Raw genomic sequence first — 26,133 nt, forward strand, 5'->3', positions numbered from 1 at the left:
CCCCGTGTCTGCGTGGGTTTCCTCCGGGTTCTCTGGTTTTCTCCCACAAGTCGCGAAAGATGTGCTGATGGGTGAATTGGACATTCTGAATTCTCCCTCGGGGTACTCGAACAGTTGTGGGAGTGTGGCGACTAGGGGCATTTCCGCAGTGACTTAATTGCAGTGTTAATGTAAGCCTACTTGTGACAATAATAAAGATTATTATTATTAAACTGGCTGGCCGGCTGGTTTAGCTCATTTGACTGGAGATGGCACAAGTTAAATTCCGGCTGTGGGTATTCATGAAGGCTCTGCCTTCTCAAACTTGCCACTCGCCTGAGATGTGGTTACCCTCAAAGTAAATCACCATCAGTCACTTCTACCCCTCAAAGGAGAAGCAGCCTATGGTCATCTGGACGATGGCAATTTTACTTTAACTTTTTGTATTGGCTATCTAGATCAGTGTTCTGTTTGATTGAACATGCTGAACGCTGAATCCCCAAAACTATGGATCTCTTTTAACTTTCAGCTCTGACACCACTTGTGACTTTCTAAACCTGCACTATAAGGTATCCTGGCCTGGATTCTCTGATTCTGAGGCTAAGTGTTGACACCGTCGTAAACGCCATCGTGTTTTACGACAGCGCCAACAGGACCCCAGGAGCAGCGATCCTGCACCCTACAGGGAGCCAACACGACACTGGAGCGACTCACACAGATGCCGGCGTCAAATGGGTGCCACGGGCCTGCGCATGTGCCCTATGGCAGCATGAATTTGCGCATGCACGTTACGACCGGCGCGAACTCACGCATGCGTGCAGTTTCCTTCTCCACGTCGGGCCTGACGCAACATGGCAGAGAGCTACAGGAGCCCGGCGTGAAGGAACATAGGCCCCCACCAGGAGAGGCCCGCCCACAGATCGATAGGCCCCCCCCCTCCTCCGGGGTTGGACCCCCACCCCCCCCTCCCCCAGGCAGACCCCGCAGGATGAACGTCGAGGTCTCGCCGGGTAGGACCACATGTGAACGGCGCTGGTGGGACTCGGCCTATCTCGGCGACCACTCGGCCCATTGCGTGCTGAGAATCGCGGGTGGGGGATCGTGCCGGCGCCGATTCTCCGGTGACTGGAGAATCAGCTGCCCGGAGCAACGTCGCGTGAAGCCCCCTCCCCCCGGTGATTCTCCGACCCGGCCCGGGGTCAGAGAATCCCGCCCCCTATACACACATATATATATATATATATATATATATAGGTAGGATTAGGATTTGGTAATTCTCTTACGATTAAGGTTTTTACTTTCTTATAAATAGCTTGTAGAGTTATACTGCAGCTAGAAATAATAAAATAATTGAAGTTGCTTGTTCCCCAGAACTCTTGGATTTTTTATTGTCACGTGTACTGAGGTACAGTGAAAAGTATTTTTTTGCGAGCAGCTCAAACAGATCATTTCGTATACGAAAATAAAATAAAATAAAAAATAGGGCAACACCAGGTACACAATGTAAATACATAGACACTGGCATCAGGTGAAGCATACAGGGTGTAGAATTAATCAGGTCAGTCTATAAGAGGATTGTTTAGGAGTCTGGTAACAGCGGAGAAGAAGCTGTTTTTGAATCTGATCGTGCGTGATCTCAGACTTTTGTACCTCCTCCGAACACGCAAGAACAGATTGAAAAAATCTGGGTATGCATGATGTTCAGTAAGAAAAAGCTTTATGAGCAAGGAAGTATTTTGTTAGCAAGGAATTCTGAGTAAGGGGCCAATGGTCTTGCACAAACACAAAAAAGGGTAGCCAAGATCACAAACAGGCAAGACAATGGTCAACAGAGTAGTAAGGGAAATAAAAGACACTCTTAAGAGATGGCTGTTTATAACTAGATGACTACATTGTTTTAGCTTTCCATCACACAATTTAGAGAGATGAGGTTGAAAAAATGTCATTTATTTCTCCATGCCATTGTATGTCTTAATACTTTGTTGAACTCAATAAAGATTGTTTGCAATTTAAGGTTAGTGGAAGTCCAAGAACTTTACAGTGCCAAAATACTGTTTGCTTCATAGGGCCTCAATATCTGCATATTCATGAGACCCTGGTTGAACTGAGGCGTGTGCCTCTGAAATGCAGAAATACTTGGGTTGTTTTAAATTTCCTATCGTTGTCAAAATATACTTTAATGAGCCACCTTTGGAAATCTGGATTTTAGGAATTTAGAATTGGGATAAGACTTCAGCATAAAGACCCTTCAGGTTGTTCCTAACTGAGGAAGTGTGTTTGCCATTCTTAAAATGTTGTTTCTCTGATTGTGCAAATCTAAGATAAATATATTTCAGTATACCATTTCCCTTTCTATTCATTGACATTTCACGGTGAATTTCCATTTTGTTATTCTGATTCAAGACTGGATTACAACAAATGGAGAAAAGAAATGCAAAATGTATGCCATTTCTGTAGACGGTTTTTTCTGTACAACTTAAGTGGTAAATGCTGTGTTTTGACTGCTTGTAATTGTGGAATTGAAATTCAACCAAATGTCATGAGTCTGTTCCTTCTGTAGTTAACAAAGAAAGAACTACAGCCTCCAGTAATCTGAAAATGTTAAAAAAATCCCACAAAAAATACAGAGCGTGGTATTAACTAATTTAATACATTATTTAAAAAAATCTTATGAAACAGAATTGGTGTACCTTTTTACTAGTATAATTTGATGGAAAATAAAAATTAATTTAGTATAACATGCTCATTAACTTTTAAGGTATCGGGGTCAGAGGAAAAGAGCAGATTGTGTATATGCATCTGTAAATGTTGTGGTGCTACAGGGGCTTATTCATTGACATTTTATTGGTTTTATCTTTTCTAATCTGTTGGTTGATTGCTTCAAGAGCTGTTCAGTGGAAGGTTATTTTTTTCAGATTGTGAGCATCAAAACCATTTGTTGGACTGAAGTTTGCAGGACACTGAGCACAAATAAACCACCAAAGTGATCTCTAGATTGTATTCAAGTGAAAGTGCATCTATGATTTCAGGTCAGTGAGAGTCAACTCTGCCATTGGAAACTGGGAAAAATTGACTGAGTTCATTGGAAATATTTGACATTTGAATCAGGGCAAACTTTCTGAAGAAATATTTCGCGACTATTTTTAGTATCGTGGAGATTGGTTGCTGGGTATTTTCAAGATTTTGTTGCAATTCAATTCAGCCAAGGGTACAAATAAGCTCAAGGCGACGGCAAACAATAAGTTTGCAATTGACGTCTTGGGCTGAATTTACTATACATTATCATTAATTACTAAACAATAGCCGCTCATTATGAATTGGATTATTTGATGCTCACATTACTCACTCTGACATTCTGTAATGTGAAGTAAGGTTATTCTTTTGGAGAATATTGCAGTTGCAGTTACTTTAGCTAGTTCACTGAGTTATGTGTGGAGCGATTAAGAGTATGCACGTTCGCCCCTTGTCTGCATGGGTTTCTTCCGCATGCTCCGGTTTCCTCCCACAAGCCTACTTGTGACACCAATAAAGCTTATTGTTATTATGATTATGTATATTTCTGTTCATGGTTACAACCTTTTCCAAAGTCCAAAGATGAACCAGTGACAGGGTGAGAACAGACAATGGGGCCCATTGTATGCTTTGTTACTAATGAAAGTTAATTGAAAATCTTTATGACCCAAATAATCTGATCAGAGTCAGAATCCTTATTTCCAGCCCTGACGAGACAAATAAACACCCACTTACCTTCCTTCCTTTTTTCTGGCCAATCTGCTGATGGAGGATTCCGCAGAACTCGGTCAGTGCAAGAAACCTCGGAGACATCAACAAAGGGAATCGATGCAAAAGCCACGTTCCCCCCCTTTTAAGGTATCAGCTATTGTATTCTGTTAAGTGTTTACTAATACACTGAAAAGCTTTCGGTGACTTAGTGATTGAGTGTTGTAAGGTGGATGAGGTGAGGGGGAAGGTAAGGTTGATGAGGTGTTACGAACCCAGTTAATACCACTGGATGGGAAGATCCCAGAATAGAACTGTTGTAAGGGGCAACAAAGAGTCCACAAACAGTTGTTAGAGAAAACAAAATTTTCTTTATTTTACACTTAATTATTATGTACAGCTTCAGTAGTCCCCTACTGGGTCTTTTCCAGTCGGTGCCTTACTGGCTGAATCTATGCAATGTTGTGAACATTGTTAAGGGCCCCCCGCCCCCTTTTCGGGGAGCTCATATTCTGTCAGCTCCACAGGGTAGTGGATCATTTCTTCCCCGTAAGACCCGTGCAAGTTATAACAGGAATACTGGCTCAAAAGACAGAACTTTTACTTTTTTAAAAGAAAATATGAATGAACAGAGTCACAGGGCTACCAATTAGCTTTTAAAAACAAAACACACTTCCAAAAAGACACACTTTAAAATATTCTTTCAAACAATACTTTCTCTCAGCAGTTTTCATCAAGGATCCACCTCTGGGTTTTCCAACTCTCCTTTCGGGATTGCTTTGGCTTGAATGCTTTTACGATTTTCCATAAACTCTGAGATCCAGCCACTAATTGCTTGGTAATTACTTCAACTATCACTTCACCAACTTCTTCTCAGCTCTGTCTATGACTTCAATAAACAGCACCATGCTCAAATTTCAATTTCCTCTGTTCCTTTAACTTCAGACTTTTATTAGTTTTTACTGAATGTGACAGCTTTCTGATATTTATTAAATGATGCAGAACCTCGAGGTAAATGTGTTGCGATGCTAGTTAATTCATACATACAGTTACTTACAATGTGTTTCTCACTATGTATACTGTCGCTGATATTAAATCCTGTATCCAACCTGCAACTGTCACATCACACTGGTGTACAATGAGGATTACAGTCATAGGTTGAAAAACCATGATTGTTTCAGAAAACTTCACACTTGTTAGAGTATCAGTCAAATTTGACAAATGTGAACAAATTAAACAGGAATTGTTATCTGAGAAAATACCACAGTCCAGCTACTGTGCCTTCTAGCATCCGAGTAGTTGCGTTGACTAATCAGAACAATCAGTCTCTATCAATAAGTCTACCACATATCAGACATGAGACAAGGAAACTCCTTGTTGTGGAAACCCTTCGGAACCAAAGGTCCAAAGGCACCTATTCCTCCCAAGCCTGCTAAGGTTGCCATATATCATGGCTAATGACGAATGAACAGGTTGTAACTGTAAACAGAAATATTTCTAATCCCTCTGTAAATAGCTCAGTGAAATAGTTAGCGTAACTGCAACCCGCAATATTCTACAAAAAAACCCTCACTTCACATTACATAAGATCGGAGTGAATAATGTGAGCATCTAATAATTCAATTCAGTTGTGCCTTTGACTGAGAGTGGAATGAAGGGGGTCATGTGACGTGTTCTGAATTTTGTTGACCACAAGGCTGGGTGATTTGGGTGTTAACTATTAAAGGGGGTCCAGGTTGTTTACTGGCAGGAAGATGCAATATGTTCACACCTGTAACAATGACCAAAGCAATGTGTGGGCAATGACAACATTAATAAAACGTTATTTTTAAATGAAATATTAATGTTGTTTTCTGACTATATGTGCACTTTTCTTTTTGCACAGAATCAAATCATCTTTGCAGACAGTTAGTCTCCAGGAAGGTGTTCGGAATGCCAGGTTTTATAAATGGTTATACTTAACTGCCTATTTAATTTCAAGATGGAATGAACAGTTTTTGGGCCAATAAATTTTGTTTTCCAAAATATTTGACAAGTATGCAATTTCAAGAACTGTAATTTGATCAGATAGAATGAAGTTGGGAGTCATAGCTAATTCGCATTTCTACCTGGTTACAAGGCCTATGTGATTTATATTGCCATGGAGATGGGCTTTGAGATGATGAGAATCCAAAGATAGCCATTGTAGGATATTTGACTTATAGAATATTTTCTTAAAATATCACTGTACCTTACAGACAATGGCAGTCTGCAAGGATGAGAGAGATGGAGAGACTCTGGTTCACACGCAGGGAGGTGTATGGGAGCTCATACTCTGATTGGAGAGACCAGATTTGCCAAGCTTCGGCGTGGGGATGGGCAGGGAGAGTATCTCCAAGGTCATTCGTATTGTAAAAGCCAGTTTGGAGATTAGAAGTTAGCTGACTGGAAATGGAAAAGAAGTAAAGCAAGCTCTTTGACACTAAAATCACTTTGGACTGGTTCTGGGAGAACAGAGTGTCTAGTCAAAGTAAAGAATAACTGTTGAGGGTGATTTTCAGTCATTATTGATGTTAATTGTAGGATCTTTTCCATAATTTAGACTATAGGTCGTCTACTGAAATAGAGATTAGTCAATGTCGCTTTCAGTTTGTGTCACGGTAAAAGTTTTAAAACTTGAACTCTTCTGTAATTCCTTTAAGTTGGCCACTGGGAATTCAGGGGCGGGATTCTCCCCCACCCGGCGGGGCGGGGGGTCCCGGCGTATTGGAGTGGCGTCAACCACTCCGGCGTCGGGCCTCCCCAAAGGTGCCTTTAGGGGCCAAGCCCTCACATTGAGGGGCTAGGCCTGCGCCGGAGTGGTTGCCGCCACTCCAATACGCCGGGACCCCCCACCCCCCTCCGGCAGAAGTCCGCGCATGCGCCAGAGCGTCAGCGGTTGCTGACATCATACCGCCGCATGGGCAAGGGAGGGGGTCTCTTCCGCCTCCGCCATGGTGAAGGTCATGGCGGGGCGGAAGAAAAAGAGTGCCCCCACGGCGCAGGCCTGCCTGCTGATCGGTGGGCCCCGATCGCCCAGGACCCCGGAGCCCGCCCGCGCCGCCACCCCGCCGGTACCAGAGGTGGTTTAAACCACGCCGGCGGGAAAGGCCTGTCAGCGGCGGGACTGCGGCCCATCGCGGGCCGGAGAATCGCCGTGGGGGGCCCGCCGACCAGCGCGGCGCGATTCCCGCCGCCGCCAAATCTCGAATTCGGGACATGGCGGGGGCGGGATTGACGCCGGCCCAGGGCGATTCATGCATCGTGATGCATCGAGAATGCCGCCCCAGATTTATTTTTACAGTTATTGGCCTCTACATGGATTGTAACAAAGGTGGGAAGAAAAGGGATCAAATAAATAGATGTAAAATGTAAAATTGACATAAATAGACATTATTTTCTTTATTCTTTCATGTCACTGGTAAGGTCAGCATTTATTGTCCATTCCTAATTTCTCTTAAACTGAGTGGTTTACTAGCGAGCATTTCAGAATCAAATAAATTGCTGGGGCCTGGCAGCACATGTGGGCTAGACCAGTTAAGGATGGCAGATTTTCTTCCCTTAAAGGACATTCAATACCAAATGGGCTTATACAGCAATCAATGATAGTTTCATGGTCAACATTACTGAGGCTAGTTTCCAATGAATTTAAATTTCACCAGCTGCTGTGGTGGGATTTGAACCTGTGTCCCCAGGGCATTAGCCTGAGCCTCTGGATTATTAGTCCAGTGACATTACAACTATGCTACCATCTGTCTGATAATGAGAGAGGATATTTTAGTTATGTTAGTGAGTTGGTTGTCAGTCACATCAGTAATATAGTAACATATAAAATAGTACAAAATGCTAATATAATAATAAAGCAGTAGCGCGATGCATGAAGTGACTTGAATTAATTCAAGATTATCGTGTACTTTATTTAAATTAGACTGTTTGTGTTAATTTCTGGTACATACATTTGATGAGAGGAAGTAATTCAAACTGCATGTTAGAGAAAGGGAGTAAACCGGAGTTGTGTACTTAAAATACTTAAATAAATTCCCAGGTAAGAGTCTTCCCCCATATTAGTGCCAAGAGATTGGCACTACTCCAGCTTGTTTGTGGAATTACGTGACTGACCCTTGCGAAAGCAGCTTGACAGAAAGGAATGTCAGTGTATATATGTCAAACTAATTGGATCTAATTGAAATATGTTTATACTGAACAACAATACAGACAAACTAATTATTCTTTGCAGCAAAACTGGAGTGGCTGGTTTTATTCTGGCAAAATGTATGGAGACCCTGGGCTGCTCAAAGTGTCCTTCTTTGATCTTCCTTGGTTGATTCCAAAGGAATGCATTGACTTCGAGGAATTGCCAGAAAGGTGACATTTAGATTTCAGTCCTCCTTTGGGTGCCACTTCAGATTGTTTTGTCAGCGTTTGCTCCCTTGGCCTTCACCTCTTGCACCTTTCTAGCTTAGAACCACATAAGGGCCTTCAAGAGACATTGAAAACTGGAGAAGGGAGAATTTAGGATATATTTGCTTGGCAATAGGTTATTTGGAAAAGTTGCAAGTGCTGTTGTTTGCAAAATTTCAATGTTATTACCTCTGCACAGTGAGTACATGGGAGCCATCATAGTATCATATCATAGAATTTACAGTGCAGAAGGAAGCCATTCAGCCCATCGAGTCTGCACCGGTCCTTTGGCAAGAGCACCCCACTTAAGCCCACGCCTCACCCACCTAACCTTTTTAGACACTAAGGGGCAATTTAGCAAGGCCAATTCACCTAACCTGCACTTCTTTGGACAGTGGGAGGAACCCCACGCAGACACGGGAAGAAAGTGCAAACTCTACACAGAGTCACCCGAGGCAGGAATTGAACCTGGGACTCTCTAACTGTGAGACAGCAGTGCTAATCACTGTGCCACCGTGCTGCCCAAAGCTGCACTTTCATTCTGTCGGAAGTCTTGGGTCAATCGTGGTAAAGGAACATTTGTGATGTTGAAAGTTTATGGTGCAATTAATTCCTCGTTCATTTAACCCACAGAATTAATTATTCATTTTGATCAAAACATGACTTCCATATTTTTAAGGATGCATTTATTTAGAAGTATTTTTTAATTTAAAAGCATGAGGTTCTTAAAATAGTCCTAAACAAGTCATTGCTTTTATTTAAGATACAAGATGTCCTTTCTTGTCTTAAAATGTCCACAGGGTAGCAAACCTTGGGTCACTGGCCCTTAAATTTTGGATACAGGAGAGATGTCAGACAAAATGAACGTTAATGATATAACATGCTAACAAGAGAATACATTTGCTGTATCTAAAGACATAAAAGAATCTAATCAGATTGCAGTTTAGGTTTGTGGAAAATTAATGACTACAGCATATAATTATAAAGAAATAATGAATAAAATAAAACCCAGGGGATATATAATCATAAACTTGAGTAAATTGAAAGTAATTAAGGAATATTTGGAATATTTTTAATTACAGAACTAAACATCGAACTGAGGCTATGTTCCTATCCCCTTATTCGTGTCAATGTTTTAATGCTACCTACACCAAAGATATTCAATTCAGATATGCCGGTGGATCCAATCAATTATATTTTTCCTCTTATGCCACGGAGCGGTTTCCTAAGGCTATATTTAATTACAGGTTAATGGTGTGGCCTCAGTCTTGTGGAATTAGTCCAGCATGCTGCATGTTGGGTGCAGCAATGACTGAGGTGCTCATGCCGAGGTACTCTAGAATTGTGGCTGTCATTATGAAGCAATTGTGCATTCATGAATCTCGTGTAGTCAGTTGATTTGGTCACATTGTTTTGTTCAGAGGCACCCGGCCGAAAATGGAGTCTGCCAATCTGATTCCAAAAGAAGCAGACCATTTACAAGATCCCGTTTAGCATTTTTTCACTCCGAGACTTTTCTGTAGCTGAGATGGATAATTAAGGAACAGTACCAATGTAGTCAATGGCATTTGGTATGAAAACTTCATTAAATCACAAGATGTATTTATATTCATTACTTTTTTCCCCCCTCAGTGACTACAGAACTGTGAATTGCTTTAGTGTGGCACAGGAATCCTTCCCACTCTCATGCCTAGCTGCTTCTCCCCATTTCTTGCAGCAACCCCAGTGCAAACTTGTGAAGTAGACAGTCGAGTATGATTATCAGTCTAGACTGTAATTGAAACTTTTGCTTCAAAGTCTGGCAATTGATTTTTGTTTTCATTATTGCTGCTTTTCTGTTGTGATTCAGTTGAGGTCTATTTGAATATAGTTGAATCTAAAAATAAAAATCACCTATTCGGGTCTTTTAATTTCTTCATTGGCAAAGTTTCCACATTGCATATTCCTAGGATTTAAGGCAAAATGCTTAACGTTATTGTTTGTTGGTTCATACTGGCTCTGAAATAGAAACAGAAAATGCCTGAAATCCATAACAGACCTGTCACTATCTAAAAAAGAAAAACGGGTTCAGATACTTCATGCTGCATAAGAAGCCCTATGTAATTGCATCTTGTTGCTATTGTTATATTTTGACTGAATCAAATCTAAAATGTCATCCTTTTTAGGTGCTGATGGACCAATTGTCTATATTCAGCTTCCTCTCTGTTTTAGTTTTCCAAGAGCTCAACTACCTTTTTCATTCTGTGTTTGATGTTTTGCAGTCGCAAGTGTGCTGACCTATTGCCTGAAAATCAATTATTGATAGTGATTTTTAGTATTTCTACTTAAATTTCAATTGTCCATGAATCACAAAATAAAGTTATTTACTGATTGCTACATTTTTAAAATAGATTTTAACAGTTTGTGATTTCAAATTGCTGAAATAAATGCATCGGGGCCAAAATTGGTTCCTGCTAATTGCGCACAGACTTGGGTCGATTTCCGTATGACCTGCTCAGGTAGCACCCTGTAATGCTGTCTGCTCCAGGGAAATTAACATAATCTGCCGAGTGCCACTCCATCAAATTAATTTCTCCCCCCATAGTGTTTGTTAGAAACAGATTAGTTTATTATGGACTTCTGATTGATATTATCTAGACCACACCACCTGCAAACCAGCACCTAATCAGGGGTGGGCCAATGTTCCCACCAGAGGGCCACTTCTGGGTATAGAAATTTCATGGGGGTGGGGGGAGGTGGGTGAACCACAAATATTTGAGAAACAAACGATTATAAGGGAAAATAAATTTTAGTACAAGGAAACATAAAACCTTTGTTACTTTATTTATAACACTCTAATGATGCATTACATACAATAACAAAACCAAAATGTACCCTCTTATTCGCGCACTCTTGTCTTAATATGAACCGTGCAATTTTACCACCGCTCTTTAGAATAGCATCAAAGTCCATTGTCACTCGTTTTCTCTCTCAACATTTGCTGCCAGACCTGCTGAGTACTTAAAGCCCTTTATCTTTATTTCACATTTTTAGTACACGTAATATCTATAATATTTTGCTTTTCTCTTGTCAATGTTGGGTGGTATATGGGAAAAAGGCATATGGGACACTTTCCTTTATCAATCGAGGCAGAGATTATAAATTCAGGGACGCCATGTTGGAGTTGTATAGAACTTTGGTGAGACCACAGCTGGAGAACTGTGTAGTTCTGATCGTCACATTGTAGGAAGAATGTGATTGCGATGCAGAGGAGATTCATCAGGATGTTGCCTGGGATGGAACATTTAAGTTACAACGAGAGTTGGATAGGCGTGGGTCGTTTTCGTCGGAGCAGAGAAGACTGAGGGGTGACTTGATTGAGGCGCACAAGATTATGAGGGGTATGGAAAGGGTGGATAGGGAGCAGCTGTTATCTTAGTTGAAGGGTTAGTCACGAGGGGATACAAGTTCAAGGTGAGGGGCAGGAGGTTTCGGGTGGATGTGAGGAGAAACGTTTTTACCAAGAAGGTGGCGATAGTCTGGAACGCACTGCCTGGAAGGGTGGAAGAGGCGGGTTGTCTCACATCCTTTAAAAAGTACTTGGATGAGCATTGCACATCATAACATTCAAGGCTATGGGCCAAGTACTAGCAAATGTGATTAGGTAGGTAGGTCAGGTGTTTTTCATGTGTCAGTGCAGACTCGATGGGCCAAAGTGCCCTTTATATAAAATTTAACGTGCCCTATATATTTTTTTCAAATTAAGGGGCAATTTAACGTGTCGAGTCAACCTACCCTGCACTCTTTGGGTGGTGGGGATAAGACCCATGCGGACATGAGGAGAATGAGCAAACTCCATACGGGACAGTGACCCAGGTAATGGGCGAAAAGGGCTAAAAGTACAGTATTACCACCACCGAAAGTCACCAAGTGTTAATGGTAAGGTAACTGGAAAACTGATTGAGAAATGAGTAAACAAACCTAAAATTAATGCAATTCAAACAAGCCCAGTGTTAAGAGCACAGCTGATGTTTTTTTCTTTTTTAAATTTAGAGTACCCAATTCTTTTCTTTCCAATTAAGGGGCAGTTTAGCATGGACAATTTACCTACCCTGCATGTTTTTTGGGTTGTGGGGGTGAGACTCACACAGACAAACGGAGAATGAACAAACTCCACACGGACAGTGACCTGGGGCTGGGATTGAATCTGGCTCCTTGGGGGTGTGTGAAGCAGTGGTGCTGGCCACTGTGCCACCGTGCTGCACCCAAAGGGCCTCTTCTGCACTGTGTGATTCTGTGAATATAAGTCTTGCTTTACTGTGGCCTAAAATATGGTGTTAGAGCCACAAGGGACGAAAAGAGAAAATATAGAGAGATCAAAGTGCATTGCAGTAATCGCATCTTCTGGGGAGTATCTTTATCCTCTCTTTACCTTTCATTCCTAGAGCTGGGATTTGATAACCCACAGTGCATTTTAAAGGAGGTGCTACCAAGTGCAGGTGTAATCTGTTCCATGCCTTTAGGAAACACTCTTAATTTTCAATTTTCTCAAAGCACCATGCATTCTTCATATTCTATGAGATTGAAAGTGGTTACCTGAAGTCATACATATCTTGGGACCCATTTCCGGTAGGGTAGCAGCAATTGGGCGTTGATATTTCAGTCATTTCTCTACCAGCAGAACTGTCAAGTTTATTGCTGGGTCTAAACATTTGCAACCCACAGTTGTTCTGCCAATTACCTTAAAATCTATATCTTCTGGTCACTGACCCTTCTGCCATCAGGAAGAATTTCATCCTGTTTACCTAAGAATATAAAAAATAGGAAGAAGAGTAAGCCATTCAGCCCTTGGAGCCTGCTCTGGCTTTCAGTAAGATCACGGCTGACCTGATCGCGGCCTTGACCCCACGAATCAATACCCTTCACGATTTTGTAACCTTAACTTTCTTTGCTTGAAGGATGGTCCCCACTTCACTAAAGTTCCACATCCTTGATAGTATTACAAATGTGGCTATAGGAATTTATAATATAAAGAAGTAACAAGATGTACACTGCGGCAAAATTTTTAATAGATTGTACGAAAACTATTTATCCATTCTAGTGGATCAAGGCACTCTTCATTGTATTACAGGGAGTTCTTACTTAGAATGGTTGTTGTCTTCTGAAAATCTCCACTTTAGCGAAGCTCCTTTAAGTGAAGCATGATTTCCCATAGGCCCATATGCCCTCCAAGCCTGAGCCGAATACGCTGCCCGTCTAAACTAAAATCGTCAACACTTCCGGGGTCTGTATCCCTCTATTCCCATCCTATTCATGTGTATGTCAAGATGCCCCTCATACGTCACTATCGTCCCTGCTTCCACTACCTCCTCTGGCAGCGAGTTACAGGCATCCACTACTCTCTGTGTTAAGAAAAAACTTGCCTCGTACAGCTCCTCTAAACCTTGCCTCTCGCACCTTAAACCTATGCCCCCTAGTAATTGACCCCTCTACTCTGGGGAAAATGTCTCTGACTATCCACTCTGTCTATGCCCCTCATCATCATGTAGACCTCTATCAGGTCGCCCCTCAACCTCCGTCGTTCCAGTGAGAACAAAACAAGTTTATTCAACCTCTCCTCATAGCTAATGGCCTCCATACCAGGCAATATCCTGGTAAATCTCTTCTGCACCCTCTCTAAAGCCTCCACATCCTTCTGGTATTGTGGCGACCAGAATTGAACACTATATGCCAAGTATGGCAGAACTAAGGTTCTATAAAGCTGCAACATGACTTGCCAATTTTTATACTCAATGCCCCGGCCAATGCAGGCAAGCATGCCGTATGCCTTCTTGACTACCTTCTCCACCTGTGTTGCCCCTTTCAGTGACCTGTGGACCTGTACACCAAGATCTCTCTGACTGTCAATACTCTTGAGGGTTCTACCATTCACTGTATATTTCCTACCTGGATTAGACCTTCTGAAATGCATTACCTCACATTTGTCTGGATTAAACTCCATCTGCCACCTCTCCGCCCAAGTCTCCAAACGATCTGAATCCTGCTGTATCCTTTGACAGTCCTCATCACTATCCGCAATTCCACCAACCTTTGTGTCGCCCGCAAACTTACTAATCAGACCAGTTACATTTTCCTTCAAATCATTTGTATATACTACGAACAGCAAAGGTGCCAGCACTGATCCCTGCGGAACACCACTAGTCACAGCCCTCCAATCAGAAAAGCACCCTCCAATTGCTGCTACTCTGCCTTCTATGACCTAGCCAGTTCTGTATCCAACTTGCCAGCTCACCTCTGACCCCGTGTGACTTCACCTTTTGTCTGGTAAACCTTTGGTACACTCCCTCCATAGCAAGACAATTCTTTCTCTAATAAGGAGACCAAATCTGCACTCAATATTCCAGGTGTGGTCTCACCAAGGCCCTGTTTAACTGTAGCAAGGCAGCTCTGCTCGTGGACTCAAATGCTCTCGCTATGAAGACCAACCTATCATTCGCTTTCTTCACCACCTGCATGATTGCTTTTAGTGACTGGTGTACAAAGACACTCGGGTCTCATTGCACAGTCCCTGTCCCAATCTGAAGCTGTTCAGATAATTTGCCATCCTGTTTTTGTTACCGAAGTGTTTAATCTTGCATTTATCCACTTTATATTGCATCTACCATGCACTTGCCCACTCACTCAACTTGTCTAGATCATACTGAAGCATTTTCTTCACAGCTTATCTCCCACCAACTTTGTGTCACCTGCAAATTTGGAGATAATATATTTGGTTCCCTCATCTAAATCATTAATAGACATTGTAAATAGCTGGGGTCCGTGCACTGGTCCCTGAGGTACCTAATAGCCACTGCCTGCCACTTGAAAAAAGACCCATTTATTCCTACTCTGTTTCCTGTGTACCAACCAGTTTTCTATCCATCTCAGTACACAACCCATAATCCCCTGCACTAATAATCTCTTCTGTGGGACCTTGTCGGAAGCCTTATGAAAGCCCTAATAAACCACATCCACTTGCTCCTCCCCTCATGAACTCCACTAGTTGCATTCTCGTAGAACTCCAGTAGATTTTTCAAGTATGATTTCCATTTTGTAAATCCATGCTGACTCTGTCCAATCTCCCAATGTTTTCTAAGTGTTTTGCTGTTAAACCTTTATAATGGACTCCAACATTTTTCCCCACTACTGATGTCAGACTGACTAGTCTGTAATTCCTCTCTTCCTCACTTTTTAAATAGTGGAGTTACATCAGCTACCCTCCAATCCATAGGAACTGACCCAGAGTTTATAGAATCTTGGAAGATGACCACTAGTGCATCCAATATTTCTAGGGCCACTTCCTTATGTATTCTTGGATGTCGACTATCAGTCCCTAGGGATTTATTGGCCGACAATCCCATCAATTTCCCCAACTCCATTTCCCTACTAATACTGATTTCCTTCAGTTCCTCTCATTAAACACTGTGTGCCCCAATATTTGTGGTATGTTATTTTGCCTTCCTTCGTGAAGGCAGAACCAAAGCATGAATTTAGTTGGTCAGCTATTTCTTTGTTCCCCATTATAAATGCCCTTATCTCTGACTGTAAGAGACCCATATTTGTCTTCACCAATCTATTTCTCTTCACATACCTGTAGAAGCTTTTATTGTCCTTCTTTGATGAATTATAAACTGCTCCCAATCCTGGACCTAATACTATCTCAACTTTCTCTTGTGGCCATGGATTGGCCACCTTTCCCGTTTTATTTTTGTGCCAGACAAGAATGAACAATTGTTGTCATTCACCCATTCGCTCTTTGAATATTTCCATTGCCTATCCACGATCATCTCATTAAGCAAGGTTCCCTAATCTAATAGAGCCAACTCTCGCCTCATACCATCCCAGTTTCCTTTGTTTAGATTTAGTACCCTAGTCTCAAAATCAACAACGTCATTCTCCAACTTGATGAATAATTCTATCATATTAGAATTAGGCCTAAGAGGCCTCGCACAACTAGGTTGTCAATTATTCCTTTCTCATTACACAATATCCTGTCTAGGATGGTCTGTTCTCTACTTGATTTCTCAATGTATTGGTCCAGAAAACCATCCCATGTTAAGTAATGGGTTGAGATATTCCAATTAGTTGTCTCATTTATGTTAAGTGTCCAATAATTGACACTGATATGTAAAGGGGCTTCAGGTGGTCCTTGTGTCAGGTGATGTGATGTCCGAGTTTTGTGCAAGATCTGTTGAAGTAAATTAAAGGTGTTTTGTAGAAAAGCAGCAGAACCTTTGACGGTTTCTACTACAGCAACTAAACGTCTATCAAATGATAGCAGAGGATGGTTGCTGTGTAGGTGTGAAGGATTGAAAGATATAACTTTTCCAGACCAAACCAAGGAGTGAGTGAGAAAAAAAAAGATGGCTGGATTTGACTACCCCCCTTATTTTCTGAAAGCGGATTGATCGTATGATCAATGGAGAAGTGCAGTGGTTATGTGGACTAAGGGAACTGCCTTGGGAAAGAGAAAACAAGGTATGGCATTGGCTCTTTCTTTACCTTATGACAGTAAAATCCGAAGCAAAGTGTTTTCTGAGCTGGAATTGGAAGAGTTAGACTCAGAAGAAGGTCTGGAGACTCTATTACATTACATGGATAAGATTTATAAGAAGGGTGACTTGTTAAGTGCGTATGAAGCATGGTCGGATTTTGATAGGAAAATTTTTCTGGAAAATAGAGGAATTCTCCATGGAAGACTATATAATGGAATTTGGCAGACTATATAAAAGGCTGCAGAAACACAACCTGAAATTTCCACAGTCTGTGTTGGCCTTTAAATTACTTGACTGTGCTAGAGTGAGCAACATGGATAGGCTCCTGGTTTTGACAGGAGTTTGCGGATAAGGATACCTTATTCGATCAGATGAAATGAAATGAAAATCGCTTATTGTCACAATGAGGCTTCAAATGAAGTTACTGTGAAAAGCCCCTAGTCGCCACATTCCGGCGCCTGTTCGGGAAGGCTGTTACGGGAATCGAACCGTGCTGCTGGCCTTCTTTCAAAGCCAGCGATTTAGCCCTGTGCTAAACAGATGACAGAAGCTTTAAAAAAGTTTCTGGGGAAACATTTGATTCAGCTGGCTCTGATGACCCACGAAGGTCAGTCTGCTATGAAGCAGAATATAAATGACACACTGTTAACAGGATGGCGAAATCGCATGGCTACAAACAGGTTCCAAGACTATAGAGGGAGATCGGGACCCAGAAAGTATGAAGACAGAAACCCAGTTGAACCTACAATAGGAAGATGAACCCCAGAAATGCCCGGGGTATGATAAATCTATGTTTATGATGTGACTCTCAATACCATTATGCTTTCAACTGCCCAACATGTTAGTGTGTTTGAAGCGACACATGACACGGAAGAATCAGAAGAGGAAAAAAATTGTGATCAGAAAGAAGGTATTGTCCTACTAACAAGCAGTTTTACACCGTAATGAGGGTGTTGGTTGCAGAATCGTTCAATTGTGCTGTATTGGACAGTGGCTGTACATCTATTGTGTGTGGAATTGACTGGTTAAAATGTTACCTGGACTCCTTGAATGCTGAAAATCGTAACCAGGTTAAGGAATTTGAAAGTTCCACAAGTTTCAGGTTTGGGAATGATAATACTCTGAAGTTGCTGAAAAGAGTGGTGATCCTTTGCAATATTGCCGGAGTGATATTAGCACGGATGTTGTGTCAAGTGAGATACCTTTGCTTCTGAGCAGACCGTCGATGAAGAAAGCACAAATGAAACTGGATATGGAACAGGATAAAGCAACAGTTTTTGGAAAGACGGTTGACTTACAATTTACACAGTCGGGACACTTGTATTGCATTACTGACAAATAATATTTCAAGTTATTATCCAAACAATTGTTAAGGATGTGTAAATGGCAGTTGAAAATGGGACTTTAGCTGATAAAAAGCTTGTTGTATTAAAACTGCATAGGCAATTTGTGCATCCGTCTCCTCGGAGGCTGAAAAATGTATTAAAGGATGCAGGGGTAAGCGATCCAGACTATACTAAATTGATAGAACAGGTTAGTGATCGCTGTGAAGTTTGTTGGAAGTACAGAAGGACACCAGCATGACCGATAGTAACCCTATCTTTGGCCAGGGATTTAAACAACATTGTGGTATTGGACCTTGAGATCTGGGATGGAGCCAATAATATATTTATTTTGCATTTTGTAGATTTAGCAACCAGATTTAGTCAATCAACGATTCTGCGAAGTAAAGAAAAGAGCGTAATTCTGGATCAAATCGTGGAAAAATGGATAGGGACAGGAATGAGCCCACCGGCAAAATTCCTTACAGACAATGGGGGAGAATTTGCTGATGATGAGTTTAGGGATATGTGTGAAAAAGTGAATATCACCGTTATGAATACGGTGCGGAAAGCCCATTTAGTAATGGTGTGTGTGAAAGAAACCACGCGGTAATAGATGACGTTCCGGAAAATTTGGGCGGATAAACCAAACTGCAAGTTCAATTCAGCTTTCGCATGGGCGGTACATGCAAAGAATTAATTGTAGATGGTTGGCGGCTATAGTCCCTATCAATTAGTGTTTGGTAGAAACCCTAAAATTCCGTCCATCTTAGATGACCAGCCTCCAGCTTGGAAAGTGACTACGATTAGCTCTGCTTTTGCTGAGCATTTAAATGCATTACATAGCAGTAGAAAAGTTTTTTTGGAAGCAGAAGTCTCTGAAAGAATTCGCAGAGCTTTAAGACATAACGTTCGGCCATCAGATGCCGTTTTTCAGCAAGGAGACATGGTATACCATAAGCGAGACAAGTCTAATGAATGGGAAGGCCCAGGGAAGATCATAGGCATAGATGGCAAAACAATTATTTTGAAACATGGTAATCAAACTGTTCGGGTAATTTGTCAAGGATGTTGGGTACAGATTACAAATTTTCAGATTTTGACAGAGCAGGCAGATATGATGGTACGCACGTGTTACAGAACTATGAGGACCAGTTAACTGATCTAGACAGAGTTTCTGTAGATGAACACAGCAATTCTGATGAATTAGAACAGGCCATTTTTCCGAAAGGGCAAATACTAAAAGTTGGTACAAAAATGACATACTTGCCTGAAGGGTCCAGTCAATGGAAGGATGCAACTGTTATTAGTAGAGCAGGGAAAGCCACTGGAAAGTATAAATGTTGATTGAATGTACAGCATTCAGGGGAAGGAGTCAAGACAAAGGATTGGGAAAAAGAAGTTCACAAATGGAGGGCACAGAAATGCAGCGCCAGTTCTGATAATAAATCGGATAGTGTACAGGTCCGAGGAAAAGGTCGCGAACTATTGAAAGGATATCCCACAGCAGAAGGGAAAGATCAAGCAGTAGCAGTACAGAACGAGATACCAGGCAGGAGAGGGGATGTAGTTTATCAAGATCTCGGAACATGAGTAAGACAACAAATACTAATAGGAGTAGAAGTCCACATGCACGTGAGATTTTGGTGGCTTCCAATAAATTAGATGAAAAAGTTATCAAAGATGCCAGACAGCAAGAACTGCATAGCTGGAGTGAATTTGGCTTATACACGGAAGTACCGGATAGGGGACAAAGAGCTCTATCCCACAGATGGATTTGCACGGGAAAGGTTCTTCCAGGGAACTTATAAGGCAAAGGCCAGTCTTGTGGCAAGGGGATTTGAAGAAATCTTAGAAGATCAGGATTCACCTACGGCAGGAAAGGTTATTTTAAAGATCTTGGCTCTGTTAGCCACAAAGGCATGGGAATGCAAATCCATAGATATAAAAGCTGCCTTTTTGAAGGGGCATCAGCTCCAAAGAGACATTTTTATCCGTCCTCCGAAAGAGGCAGCTAACACAGAAGGGGTTCTCTGGAAGTTGAACAAATGTGTTTCTGGATTGAATGATGCGTCTAGAGTCTGGTATTTTTTCGGTAAGGTCAGTTTTGTTAAAGTTAGGCTGTTGCCAGTTGAAAGCAGATCTGGCAATGTTTTACTGGCACTATAAAGGAAATCTTTCTGGCATCTTTGCATCATTCTGATGCATGTCGATGATTTTTTGTGGGGTGGGACTAGTGATTTTGAGGCTATTGTAATCTGTGGTTTGAGGAAAGAATTCAGGGTTGGAAGTCAGGCTTCCGCTGCATATAAATATATTGGACTAGAAATCGGACAGATTAAGTTAGGGGCAACTTTATGTCAGCAATCTTATTTTGAAAGCATCAGCCCAGTAGCAATTAGTCGTGGCCGGGTTTCACAAAAAGACGCAATGGTTTCAAAGTTGGAAAAAGAGCAACTGCGAAGTTTAATTGGGAAACTGAATTGGTTAGGTAGACAAACTAGCCCGGATGTGAGTTTTGATGTCTTGGAGTTGAGTACAAAAATTAATGATCCAAAGTGGAAGACATAATAAGAGCAGATAAAGCGTTGGTCAAACTAAAAATGCAGGTGTGTGTTTTGAGGTTCCCGGCTTTAGGTGACCGTAGGCACTTGAAACTCATAGTTTATAATGATGCGTCCTATGCAAAATTATGTGATGGGGTTTCAAGCGCAGGAGGTTTTATAATTTTCCTTTTGGGGAACATTGGTAAATGTTGCCCTCTTGGAATGGAATGGAAATGGAAATCGCTTATTGTCACGAGTAGGCATTAATGAAGTTACTGTGAAAAGCCCCTAGTTGCCACATTCCGGCGCCTGTCCGGGGAGGCTGGTACGGGAATCGAACCGTGCTGCTGGCCTGCTTGGTCTGCTTTAAAAGCCAGTGATTTAGCCCAGTGAGCTAAACCAGACCCTCTTGTGTGGGAAACAAAGAAAATAAGGAAACTGGTCAAAAGCACTTTGGCTGCTGAGACGTTAAGCCTTGTAGAGGCGGTGGATATGGCCTTTTATATATCTCGGATATTGACAGAAATTTGGGGATCAGGGGATTTGGGTAATATACCTATTGAATGTCACATTGACAATAAATCTCTGTGGGAAAATGTGCACTCTATAAAAAGTGTCAATGAAAAACGGTTAAGGATAGACATCGCAAGTTTGAATCCGTGTTGGACAGAGGGGAGATAGCAAAAATTAAATGGGTTGACAGCAGCTATTAATTGTCAGACTGTTTTACAAAAAGTGGGGCTAGCTCACAGAAACTTTTGGATATTGTTAATGAAGGGCGCCTGTTTCTGTGACTTTTTCTTTTCCAAAAATAAGAAAAAAAAGGGGGGAAATTGCGTGTTTTGTTTTTGAGTTTTTTTGTAACTTTGTTTCACCTAATTATTTTTTTTTTCTCCAAGGAAGGGGAGACTGTTAAATAATGGGTTAAAAGACATTCCAATTAGTTGTCTCATTTATGTTAAGTGTCCAATAATGGACACTGATATGTAAAGGGGCTTCAGGTGGCCCTTGTGTCAGGCGATGTGATGTTAGAGTTTTGTGAAAAGTCTGTTGAAGGAAATTAAAGGTGTTTTGTGGAAAAGCAGCAGAACCTTTGACTCTTTATACTACAGCAGCTAAACGTCTATCATCCCATATACATTCCAGGAATTCCTCCTCTACAATATTGTTACTAGTTTGATTTGCCCAATCTATACGTAGATTAAAATCACTCATGATTACAGATGTTCCTTTGCTGCATGTATTTCTAATTTTTTGTTCAATGCCATTCCCAACATGACTATTACACTTTGGGGGTTTATATCCAAACCCTACTAACGTTTTTTGCCCCATGGTATTTCTCAGCTATACCCATACAGATTCCACATCATCAGAACCAATGTCCTTCCTCACTATTGTGTTAGTTTCCTCTTTAACCATCAATGAAACCCCACTTTTTCTTTTTGTCTGTTCTTCCTAAATATTGAATGAGGTTCAAATGCCGGCGTTGGACTGGGGTAATACCACTGGATGTTCAGTTCCCATTCCTGGTTACCCTGCAGCCGTGTCTCTGCAATCCCAACTATATCATACCATTTTACATCTATTTGCGCAATTAATTATTTACTTATTTACTCTTGTACTCCTATCTCCTTGCAATAAAGTCCAACATGCACTTTCTCTTCCTTCTTGTTGGTGTTCCGACCATAGAACCCCTTCAATGACGAAGGAGGCCATCTGCACCAACCCTCTGAAAGAGCAACCTGCCCACGCCCCACCCTATCCCTGTAATCCAGTAATCCCACCGAACCTTTTGGACACTAAGGGGCACTTTAGCAGTGCTAATCCATCTAACCTATATATGTTTGAACTACATGCTAATCTCCTGGGGTCATTGTATAAGTATACCCAATTCTCTTTAACTGTCAACCTTTATAAGATTCATGCCTTTTCAGTCAAAAGGAATAACTGTATAATTCCCCTCAGCTACAGTATTGTGTACATCGGGCATCTGGGCATCGGAATTTAGAAAGAAAGGGAAGGCTTTGGTGAGAGCAGAAGAGATTTAGGAGGGTGGATTCAGGGATGAGGAACTTGAGTGAAGAAGTAAGATTGGAAAAAAATAGGACTTTTTTTCCTTGGAGAAAATAATGCTGAGAGGAGATTTGATGGAGGCATTCAAAATCATGAAGGGGACGGGGAGAAACACGCCCCATTCTTGAAAGAGAGGGCACAGAAGTAATGTAATTGGTAAAAGAAACAAAAATAATTGAGAAAAACATTTTTCACGCAGCGAGTGGCTAAGCTCTGGAATGTGTTGCTTGAAAGTGTGGTCCAGGCAGGTTCAATCAGGGCACTCAAGGGAATTAACTGATGGTTTGAAAAGAAACAATCTGCAGGTTGTGGGAAGAGCTGGTGTGCAAACAATGGGCTGAATGGCCAACTTCTGTGCTGTAACAATTCCGATATCATGTGATAATTAATATCCGATATTATGTGATAATTAGTATCTTTGAATATTGACCAGCTATGGGAGGCTAAAAAGCACCTCTCTGTCTGTGCTGAATTCCCACCTGCCCTAAATTTCCATGTTAGCATTTATTATAATAATAATAATAATCTTTATTGTCGCAAGTAGGCTTACATTAACACTGCAATGAAGTTACTGTGAAAGCCCTTAGTCGCCACATTCCGGCACCTGTTCGGGTACACTGGGAGAATTCAGAATACCCAATTCGCCTAGCAGCACGTCTTTTGGGACTTGTGGGAGGAAACCAGAGCGCCCGGAAGAAACCCACAGTGACCCACGTCGGGGGGAGGGGGGGGGGGGGGCATGGTGGCACAGTGGTTCACACTGCTGTCACAGCTCCAGGGACCCAGGTTCAATTTCGGCCTCGGGTTAATGTCTGCATGGAGTTTGCACTTTCTCCCTGTGGGTTTCCTCCAGGTGCTCCAGATTCCTCCCACAGTCCAAAGATGTGAAGGTTAGATGAAATGAAATGAAAATCGCTTATTGTCACGAGTAGGCTTCAATGAAGTTACTTTGAAAAGCCCCTAGTCGCCACATTCCAGCGCCTGTTCGGGCAGGCTGTTACGGGAATCGAACAGTGCTGCTGGCCTGCTTGGTCTGCTTTCAAAGCCAACGATTTAGCCCTGTGCTAAACAGCCCACGTGGATTGGCCATGCTAAATTGCCCTTAGTGCCCAAATGGTTAGGCTGGGTTACGGGGAGATGGTGGAGGTGTGGGCTTAAGTAGGGTGCTCTTTCCAAGGGCTGGTGCAGACTCAGTGGGCTGAATGGCCTCCTTCTGAACTGTCGAGATTCTATGTGTTGTGTTTTCAACAATTCAAATGCTGAAAATGCAGGGCAGGTATTTAATCATTGTGACGGAGTCATTTATTGTCAAAGACACAACGGAGAAAACTGAGGTAACTGAGGTTATCAGCATTATACTGAACTTTAGGAGTTACATTCATCCTTTCTGTTTAATGGTTTTTGTTATATTGCTACATTTAGATATCAGCATTATTACTTACCAAGATGACAGCACAACTAGAGAACAGCGCAAGTGTGGTAATCAGATGTCTTGAAAAACCTGTAAACTTTACATACATTTGTTTTCGTCTTGACAGAGTCAACACTTAAGAGGTCAAGATGTCCCCAAATCTTTAAATGTTAATCTTGTTGAAGGGCTCACTCAGTAGTATTTTCAGAGACTGCCCTGGACTATGAAATGACAGTCAGTCTTTCACACATTTTAAACGTTTAACTTTATAATATCTAAAATATTCAGTAAGCTTGACATCTGCTGGCAAAGTTTCAATGTGATATTGCAGTCCTGATGAATTATCTGATACAGCCCTATATTTGGTGCCAGTAATTTGTCATGGCCTGACATTTACAATTAATCCCATAAAGGTCTGCACTGATCGGATGTAATGCAATTTGTTGTCTGACTGCCATAATATTGCACAAAAGTTTTCAGAAGCAGTTAAAACTCACACTTTAATAAATCTGAACAATAATAAATTGCTTGCCATAACAAATGACTTGGCTTACAAATAATTACTGATAGAATAGTCCAATTCTGAGTTTGTAATTACATTATAAAGGTTGGTATAATTAAACGATATATCTTGAATTACGGAGGTTATAAAAACATTTAAAATCTTTGTGTGCCAAATGAATACTAATGTCCACAGGTGAGCTGCTAATCAACATGTACATGTTGTAATGTCAGGAAATATCCCCATGCCTTGCTATTTATGCAAATTTTGTTGTACAGAACAGCATTGTATATTTAAAATACAGAACGTATCTCGAACTTGCCTAAATGCAATAACATCCAATGTGTATTATTGAGACTGAAGTTGTTTTGGGGGAAGAACCTCCCCACTGAGGCCAATTCCTGAAAATCAGCCACACATTCTGCTTTATTGCTTGTTATTGAACAAATTACAATTGGTGAAGTGAGCACCAGAGTGTTCATCAAAAACCAATTGCATTCTAGGTCATAATTGCCTTTTTCACATTCTTACTATGCTACAACAGCACAAATACTGCAGTTGCTGGAAATCTGTAAAGAAAATGATGGAAATACTCAGCAGGTTAGGCAGAACTTGGAAAACAGACTTCACGGGCACAATCGAATGGCCTCGGTGATGCGACGAGGCTGTCAAATCTCATGATAGGCCACCTGTGAGACTTGCAATGCTTGAAACGCCTTGCGAGATGTCCATAATCAAAATGAGCCAATAGGCTTATTTAAATATATTATCATAGAATTTACAGTGCAGAAGGAGGCCATTCGGCCCATCGAGTCTGCACCGGCTCTTGGAAAGAGCACCCTACCCAAGGTCAACACCTCCACCCTATCCCCATAACCCAGTAACCCCACCTAACACTAAGCGCAATTTTGGACACTAAGGGCAATTTATCATGGCCAATCCACCTAACCTGCACATCTTTGGACTGTGGGAGGAAAACGGAGCACCCGGAGGAAACCCATGCACACATGGGGAGGATGTGCAGACTCCGCACAGACAGTGACCCAAGCCGGAATCGAACCTGGGACCCTGGAGCTGTGAAGCCATTGTGCTATCCACAATGCTACCGTGCTGCCCCATGTTGGTGCGGGAATGAATGCCTGCGCCTGGGAGACCTCGTCAGGGTGCCGGTTAGTACTGGTCCATATGTGGACCAGGCTTAACGGCACATGGGGGGAGTCTGCCAGGGCATTGGAGACCCCTGGGTGGTCAGGGCAGGGTGGCACCCTGGCTTTCCCTTGGGCACCTTGGCAGAACCAGTCTGAGACTGTTACGCTGGCAGTGGCAACATGCCCAGATGGCCATAGCCAGGCTGGCAGGGCACTGCAAGATGCCAAGGTGGTACTGCCAAGGGCCGTGGCCTGAGGGGGTCCATGCCCATGAAAAAGTTGGGGGATGAAGGGTGAGTATAAAGGGGCCCTTACAGGTAGGGGGGAGGGGATGAAGGAGTGCTGAAAGCGGCAGGTAGGCCTGAAAATGAAGGGGCCCTCAGTGGGGCAAGGTGAGGGGGGGCAGGGCAGGGTGAGGGCCCTCAAGCTCACTTAATGGGGGCACCCTTTGAAAATGGCGACCCGATCTCTAAGGAGCCATTCTCACTGGCAAGTTCAGC

The 26,133-nt window shown here is 42.0% G+C and overlaps 1 protein-coding gene across 4 annotated transcripts in view; it reads left to right on the forward strand.

Moving 5' to 3' along the window:
* sdk1a (sidekick cell adhesion molecule 1a) overlaps nt 1–26,133 on the forward strand; it is a 1,043,142-nt gene that overhangs the window by 200,440 nt on the left and 816,569 nt on the right. Inside the window, exon 1 of one of the 4 annotated variants that reach the window (XM_038820125.1) lies at nt 2,946–3,008. The exons of the other annotated variants lie outside the window; for them this stretch is intronic. Within the exon in view, the coding sequence (XP_038676053.1) occupies nt 2,999–3,008 (10 nt within the window). The 5' untranslated portion in view covers nt 2,946–2,998. Of the gene's footprint in view, nt 1–2,945; nt 3,009–26,133 lie in introns of those variants that run through there. 4 annotated transcript variants of the gene reach the window in all.

The sequence above is a fragment of the Scyliorhinus canicula genome, chromosome 15 (genome assembly GCF_902713615.1).
Source record: "Scyliorhinus canicula chromosome 15, sScyCan1.1, whole genome shotgun sequence".
Lineage (NCBI taxonomy): Eukaryota > Metazoa > Chordata > Chondrichthyes > Carcharhiniformes > Scyliorhinidae > Scyliorhinus > Scyliorhinus canicula.